Here is an 8,360-nt window from a genome sequence, read left to right on the forward strand (position 1 = left end):
AAGGCATATATTCATTTAAATAGAGACATAATAAAGCTCTTGAGAATATTCAGCACATGACTAAACTGTTAGCAGACTAGAAATTGAAGAAAACATCCTTAACGTGATAAAGAGTACCTAGCAAAAACTTCTAGAACCACCCAAAGCAATCTACAGATTCAATGCAATCCCTATCAAAATCCCAATGACTTTTTTTGCAGAAATAGAGAAAATTCCATTCTAAAATTCATACAGTGTAGCACGAAACCTCAAATAACGAAAACAATCCTGAAAAAGAACAAAGAACAAACAACCAACCTCCTTCAGTTCCATTCTGACTCTCACCTCCAAGCACTGGTACTAAGGTTCTAGAACACCTCTTCTTGACCCATTTCTACACTTTAGGAGTCATCTTCAATAATGTCTTAGAAAAGTACTGACCCCCAGATCTAGGCTGGATACCCTTCTTATTGCCTAGTGGTCCCCACCTTTGTAGTGGTTAGCATATCCTATTAAAATACTCTATTTACTTTCCTGTGTCCTCTCCTGTCCTGGAAGCTTCCTGAGAACAAGGACTGTGTTCATCATGTTCACTAATTGTTTCTCCAGCATCCATCAGGCAGTGGTGTCAGGTATACAGTAGTCACCCAATTAGCTGTCTGATAATTTAATTTTTAGAATACAGATGATGAAGTTAAATTCTAAGCCATGAAGCACATAAATACTAAATGTGTAGTCTTAGAAGATAAATTAGCTAATGTTATAAAGTTGAACTTACTGCCTTTGGATATAAAATAAGTTGAAGATATTTGGAGCAAGGGCAGTGGCAGCCCTGATTAATACCTTGAGTGTTCACTAGTCATACTTTCCTAGCAACTACCATCAAGGTCACATTTGTTTACACATTCTTATTAATTCTGAGAAAGACTCCTGACTTGAAAGAGCTACTTCTAAGTCATGGTAGCAATGTAAGATTCTTCAAAGCAACTTGATAGTCACAAAGCTAACAAGCAAGAAATAACTTGGGTTTCCCTTAGAGGGTGCAGAAATAACTTAGGCCTCTGAGCGTCGCTGTTGACCACCTAAGAAGTAAAAGGCTGCAACGCACCAGTCCAACATTCCGGTTCCCATAACAAAAAGGGTTGGGCATTTGGCCTCCATGCTTCCGGGTGGAAAAAAAAATCAGCCCAGCAGCCCAGAGTTCTCTCTACAGTGACCTGGGCCCTGTGAAAGCTGGTCCCCCACAGACCCTGAGGAATAAAGAGGAATAAAACTGGATGCTGGAAGTTGCCTAGGAGAAAAGATTGCAGCAGAAGAAATGGCGGCTCTGCAAAAGTTGTCACAACACGGAAGGTTTATCGGGCTGTGCTTTCTTTCGGTGGTTTTGTGGGAGGCCGGAGCTGGACAGATGCACTATTCTGTGCCAGAAGAGATTGACAAAGGCTCCTTCGTGGGCGACATCGCCAAGGACCTGGGGCTGGAGACCCAGACACTGGCAGAGCGCGGAATCCGCATCGTCTCCAGAGGTAGGACGCAGCTCTTTGCTCTGAACCCGAGAAGCGGCAGTTTGGTTACCGCAGGCAGGATAGATCGAGAGGCGCTCTGTGCCCAGAGCGCGCGGTGCCTGGTGAATTTTAACATACTCCTGGAAGACAAGTTGAATATTTATTCAGTAGAAGTAGAAATAACAGATATTAACGATAATGCCCCTCGCTTTGGAGTAGACGAACTCGAGCTCAAAATCAGTGAAACCACTATGCCAGGATTCCGAATTCCTCTAAAGAGTGCGCATGATGCAGACGTAGGAGAAAACACCCTTCAGAAGTACGAACTGAACCCAAATGACCACTTCTCCCTGGATGTGCGAAGCGGAGTGGATGGAAACAAGTACCCTGAGCTGGTGCTGGAGCTTGCCCTGGACCGCGAAGAGAAGGCCGTTCACCACCTTGTCCTTGTGGCTTTGGATGGGGGCAGCCCGGTCCGATCTGGCACTTCCCGCATTCACCTGACTGTTCTGGATGCGAACGACAATGCTCCTGTATTTACACAGTCCGAGTACCGTGTAAGTGTTCCTGAGAATCTGCCCATAGGCACCCGGATACTCACAGTGACCGCCACTGACACAGATGAGGGATACAATGCCCAAGTGGCATATTTTCAAGAGAAAAATCCTGGAGAAACCTCAGAGATATTTGAGCTTGAGTCGACATCTGGAGATATAACAATCATAAAGAGGCTAGATTATGAGGATGCCAAAGTCCATGAAATTGATATTGAAGCTCAGGATGGTCCAGGCCTTCTGACCAGGACAAAGGTTATTGTGACAGTCCTGGATGTGAATGACAATGCCCCAGAATTTTACATGACATCTTCTACCAGCTCAATTCCTGAAGACTCTCCTCCAGGAACCATAGTTGCACTTTTCAATGTACATGACAGAGACTCTGGGCAGAATGCATTTATCACATGTTCACTCCCAGAGAACCTTCCTTTCAAGTTAGAAAGATCAGTGGACAATTACCACCGACTGGTTACAACCAGAGCCCTTGACAGGGAACAGTTTTCCTCTTACAACATCACTGTGACTGCTAAAGATGGAGGGAAACCATCTCTGTCCACGGATGCTTACATTATGCTGCAGGTGGCAGACATCAATGACAATCCACCCATGTTCCCTCATATGTCCTACTCTGCCTACATTCCTGAAAACAATCCCAGAGGTGCCTCCATCATTTCTGTGGTCGCCCATGACCCTGATAATGATGATAATGCCCATATAACTTATTCTTTGACTGAGGACACTCTTCAGGGTGCACCCCTGTCCTCTTACATCTCCATCAACTCTGACACTGGCATCCTGTATGCATTGCGCTCCTTTGACTATGAGCAGTTCCAGGATTTGCAGCTGTGGTTGACAGCCAGTGACAGTGGGAACCCACCCCTCAGCAGCAATGTGTCACTGAGCATATTCGTGCTGGACCAGAACGACAATGCCCCTGAAATCCTCTACCCCACCCTCCCCACCGACGGTTCCACAGGCGTGGAGCTGGCGCCCCGATCCGCAGAGCCAGGCTACCTGGTGACCAAGGTGGTGGCGGTGGACAGAGACTCTGGCCAGAACGCCTGGCTGTCCTACCGCCTGCTCAAGGCCAGCGAGCCAGGACTCTTCGCGGTGGGGCTGCACACGGGCGAGGTGCGCACAGCGCGGGCCCTGCTGGACAGAGATGCCCTCAAGCAGAGCCTGGTGGTGGCGGTGCAGGACCACGGCCAACCCCCTCTCTCGGCCACCGTCACCCTCACCGTAGCCATCGCCGACAACATCCCAGACGTCCTGGCCGATCTGGGCAGCGTCAGGACGCCCGCCGACCCAGAGGATTCTGACCTCACGCTGTACCTGGTAGTGGCAGTGGCCGCAGTCTCCTGCGTCTTTCTGGCCTTTGTCATCGTGCTGCTGGCGCTCAGGCTGAGGCGCTGGCACTCCACACGTCTGCTCCAGGCCTCAGGAGGCGGGTTGGTGGACCTGCCGGCCTCACACTTTGTGGGTGTGGATGGGGTGCGCGCTTTCCTGCAGACGTATTCCCAGGAGGTGTCCGTCAGGGCGGACTCCCGGGAGAGTCACGTGATCTTCCCGCAGCCCAACTATGCGGACACGCTCATCAGCCAGGAGAGCTGTGAGAAAAACGATTTTCTATCACCGCCTCAGTCTTTACTTGAAGATAAAGGAGAAGAAATATCTCAGGTAAACTCCCTTCACAGTATACTTATGAGGTATTCCTAAAATAAATAGATGTATTTATTTACTCTGCTGCCTCCATTGTTTACCACGTTTCTGTTTTGCATATTTCCTTGTGAATATATCATTTTTAAGGACATGAGTCCTGGTGAATTATTTCTCAGTAGTTCTAAGTGTTTACACTCTGTACAGGGGGAGTGGGGGCTAGAATCATTGTATCATGAGTTTAAATCAGGAGTTACTATCCGGTGAACGTTATATTTAGGCTATCAAAGAGCATTGCATTAGGAACTGGTGTGTCTAGTTTCTCCTACTTTCATCTACCTGGATCAATAAATCTTTTCTCTCTTAAAAATATGAAGATTGAGGCATGGCCGGCTGGCTCAGTCAGTGAAGCACCTGACTCTTGACCTTGGAGTGGCAAGTTTGAGCTCCATATGGTGGGTAGAGTTTATTAAAAAAAAAAAAAAAAGAAGAAGAAGAATATTTTTTAAAAAGGAAGGTTGAATTTCATGTTTACTCAAGTGCTTTACAATTCAAGGGTTTTGTTTCATATTTTAACCTATGAATAATGAAACACATTAGTTGTCTAATGCTTACACTCGGTTGTAATATTTTTCCTTCAGTTTGGCAGTAAAGTTCTTCATTTTATTTTATTTATATGACCTTTGTATTTAGAGTATGGAAATTTAGAAATATATATGCTTCACTGTGTTTAAGGAAGGTATGTCATGGTATCTCCATTTAGTTAAAAATCCCACTGACTTCTAAAATAGCTCTGTGTTGGGGTGCCTGGATAGCTCAGTCAGTTAAGTGTTGGTCTTCTGCTCAGGTCATGATATCACCGTTCATAGGTTCAAGCCCTGCATTGGGCTCTGTGCTGGCAGCTCAAAGCCTGGAGCCTGCTTCATGTTCTGTGTCTCCCTCTCTCTCTGCCCCTCCCCCACTTTCTCAAAAGTGAATAAATGTTTTAAAAAAGTATTTAAAGTAGCTCTTTGTTGGTTGATGAAGTGATTGAATTCTTGTTTGCTCTATAATAAATGGGCCATGCAATAGTAAACACATTTATCTTTGATATTTTTATTTTCTGATACCTGGAAATCATACATACTTTTTATCTTTAAAAATAACATATATCCTCAAGGGATTCAGAGGCCATATCAAATAATAGCCCTTCAAAGGTCCTCTGTATACATCTCTCTTCTCAAAGATTCCTTCGCAGAGCAGCTGTTAAAAATATTTCCAGTCTCTCACCTAACCTAGGTCTCGCTCAAAACCACTGTCTTCCTTCCTCATTCTTCTTTCCATATTGGCTTTTAGTATGTCAGTTATGTTTTTAATAATGAAGAACAAAAAATACACTAATAGTATATATAACTGGGATCACTTTAAAATTTTGATTTGGAAGCAATCATATACTGAGTATTGTATTTAATGGTATTATCATCTTCAAGGTGATGTGATTTTTTACTATATTTAATGAAGGGTATTTGAGGAGAGTTGATCTGAGCTAATGCACTCTTTTATGTTTATAACTATAAATGATTTTCTATGAGCTAAAACAAGAACTCACTATGGAATAATACATCATAACATCTTTACTTCTAACTAATAAATAAAGTTTAAACTGAGGAAAATTAAAGATAGTTCTTTTTAGTGTGTATAGTATCTTTTCACAAGAATAAATGCCTTATGGATAAGTTTATAACACTGCATGATTAAAATGACAAATATATCTCTATTTCTGTTTGGAGAGGAAAACAAATACAGAGAGGTTTCTGAAACATAAAACAAAAGTTTATCTCTACTAGTTTCAGTTTTGGTGTTTAAAAAACACCCTCACTCTAGATTTAGACAAACTGAACTATTTCCAGTACCCTGAGGTGGTGTGATTTCTCTCTCACATCTAGAAATTGCCATACTGTTGCCTCTCACATCCAGGCCTTTTCCTTGATCCACTTCTGTTTCTTGGGAAAGCCTTTGCTAATTTCCAGGGCCAGGTTGGAGGCCCTCCCATCACCTTTGGTTTCTCCCATTATGGTAGTTATCTCAGTGCATTGGAATTCCTTGTTTGATTTTATATCTATGTAGCTTTGGGCAGGAAGTGGTTATGTTCATAACATTGAATCTTCATATACTGTCTAACACCTGGGTATATGTTTGTTTAATTGAATGGTTTAAATTAAAAATATTGAAACTAAGATGTCAGGCTATCAAGGACAAACTTTAATAAATATAACCTATAAATATGGCTGATATTTCCGTGTGGTTTTTAAATTTTGAACGTTTCAGAACAGTAATATGTTTGAAGCAATATTGGTGGTCTTAATGTTACCGCATGACTTCCTGAGAAACATACTTTAACATATAGTAATTCAACTGTGTGAAATAGACACCAATCCTATTACTTGTGATACAGAGGATTTCAGGTGTTGGGAAACTTAAAAATTACTAACTTAAGTTTATCTGAGAGGGTGCAGTAAACCATTAGGCCTCTGAGTGTCGCTGCTGACCAGTTGAGGAGGAAATCGGAGCTGGAGAGCTAGTCCACCATTTCCTTCCTAAAAAGCAAAGAACCAGTCGTCAGACTCCAGAAGATCCGAGCTGCTACAAAGCTCACCCTGTCAGTCAACCAGCTCTGTGACTCATAAAGTAGGACCATGAAAAGCTTAGTTCCTTGAGAAAAAGTAAGATTTGAGTCCGTCGCAGGCAGTTCCAGGCAAATTCACAGAAAATACTTCACGAAAGAGGAAATGACCAAATACCTGAGATTCAGACACTGCAGAGGATTGGCCCTGCTGCTTGTGCTTCTATGGACGCTATGCAAGACTGGATCCGGGCAGATCCACTACTCAGTGCAAGAGGAGCTGGACAAAGGATCTTTCGTGGGCAACATCTCCAAGAACCTGGGACTGGAGCCCTGGGAGCTGGCGGAGCGTGGAGTTCGCATCGTCTCCAGAGGTAGGACGCAGCTCTTTGCTCTGAACCTGCGGAGCGGCAGCTTGGTCACCGCAAGCAGGATAGACCGGGAGGAGCTCTGCGCTCAGAGCGCTATGTGTCTAGTAAAATTTAACATCCTGGTAGAAGACAAATTGAACATTTTTGAAGTAGAAATAGAAATTAAAGACATTAATGATAATGCTCCTGATTTTCTAACAGAGGAATTGGAATTAAAAATTGGTGAACTAACGGTTCCTGGAACTCGATTTCCACTTAAGACTGCATTTGACCCAGATGTGGGCATGAATTCTCTTCAAAACTACCATCTCGGCCCCAGTGACTACTTTTCTCTGACTGTGAAGCATGTCTCTGATGGGACCAAGTACCCAGAGCTAGTGTTGGAGAGGGCTCTGGACCGTGAACAAAAGAAAGTTCATCAGCTTGTCCTCATTGCTTCTGATGGTGGCAACCCTGTCCGCTCTGGCAACTTGTACATCCAAGTGATAGTTTTGGATGCAAATGACAACCCACCAGTATTTACTCAATCTGAGTATCAATTAAGTGTTCAAGAGAACTTGCCAGTGGGTACCACGCTGCTCACAGTGAATGCCACTGACCCTGATGAAGGATTTAATGGTCAAGTGTCCTATGTTCTAGATAAAATGCCTGGGAAAGTCGCTGAGATTTTTTGTCTCAATTCAGTGACTGGAGATATATCAATATTAAAAAGCCTAGATTATGAGGATGCTATGTTCTATGAAATTAAAATTGAAGCACAAGATGGACCTGGTCTGCTTTCAAGAGCTAAGATTTTAGTCACAGTTCTGGATGTGAATGACAATGCCCCAGAAGTAACAATCACATCTCTTACTGGATCAGTCCCAGAAGAGGCTACTGCTGGAAGAGAAATTGCCCTTATCAATGTGCATGACCGGGATTCTGGGCAAAATGGTCAAGTCACAGTTTTTGTCCTGGGAAATGTGCCATTTAATTTAGAAAAATCAATAGATCATTATTACCGCTTAGTGACAGCCAGATCTCTAGACCGTGAACAGGTGTCTGAATATAACATCACTCTGAGAGCCACAGATGGAGGAAGTCCCCCACTGTCCACGAACATTCATATCACTCTGCATGTTGCAGACATCAATGACAATCCACCAGCCTTCAGTCAGCCCTCCTATTTATCATACATTCCCGAAAACAACCCCAGGGGAGCTTCCATCTTCTGTGTCACTGCCCAGGATCCCGACAGCATCCAGAACGCCCACATCACTTATGCACTGACTGAGGATACCATCCAGGGGGCGCCTCTGTCTACCTATATCTCCATCAATTCTGAAACCGGTGTCCTGTATGCGCTTCGTTCCTTTGACTATGAGAAGGTTAGAGACCTTCAGCTGTTGGTGACAGCCAGTGACAGTGGGAACCCACCCCTCAGCAGCAATGTGTCACTGAGCATATTCGTGCTGGACCAGAACGACAATGCCCCTGAAATCCTCTACCCCACCCTCCCCACCGACGGTTCCACAGGCGTGGAGCTGGCGCCCCGATCCGCAGAGCCAGGCTACCTGGTGACCAAGGTGGTGGCGGTGGACAGAGACGCTGGCCAGAACGCCTGGCTGTCCTACCGCCTGCTCAAGGCCAGCGAGCCAGGACTCTTCGCGGTGGGGCTGCACACGGGCGAGGTGCGCACAGCGCGGGCCCT

The 8,360-nt window shown here is 44.4% G+C and overlaps 2 protein-coding genes across 5 annotated transcripts in view; both read left to right on the top strand.

Moving 5' to 3' along the window:
* Positions 1–8,360, top strand: part of LOC115294307 (protocadherin gamma-C3) — a 161,270-nt gene that overhangs the window by 17,416 nt on the left and 135,494 nt on the right. The window contains exon 2 of one of the 4 annotated variants that reach the window (XM_029942110.1): positions 2,485–3,797. The exons of 2 other annotated variants lie outside the window; for them this stretch is intronic. In XM_029942110.1, coding sequence (XP_029797970.1) covers positions 2,485–3,757 — 1,273 coding nt within the window. In that variant the 3' untranslated portion in view covers positions 3,758–3,797. Of the gene's footprint in view, positions 1–1,282; positions 3,798–8,360 lie in introns of those variants that run through there. One more of the 4 variants, XM_029942096.1, reaches the window with a different exon arrangement.
* On the top strand, positions 6,301–8,358 carry LOC115293979 (protocadherin gamma-A3-like; the record flags this gene model as incomplete). Its single annotated transcript, XM_029941685.1, has 1 exon — positions 6,301–8,358. A coding segment is annotated over exon 1 (1,893 nt), but the record flags the coding sequence as incomplete, so codon positions are not given.

The sequence above is a fragment of the Suricata suricatta genome, chromosome 6, assembly GCF_006229205.1.
Source record: "Suricata suricatta isolate VVHF042 chromosome 6, meerkat_22Aug2017_6uvM2_HiC, whole genome shotgun sequence".
NCBI classification, from domain to species: Eukaryota; Metazoa; Chordata; class Mammalia; order Carnivora; family Herpestidae; genus Suricata; species Suricata suricatta.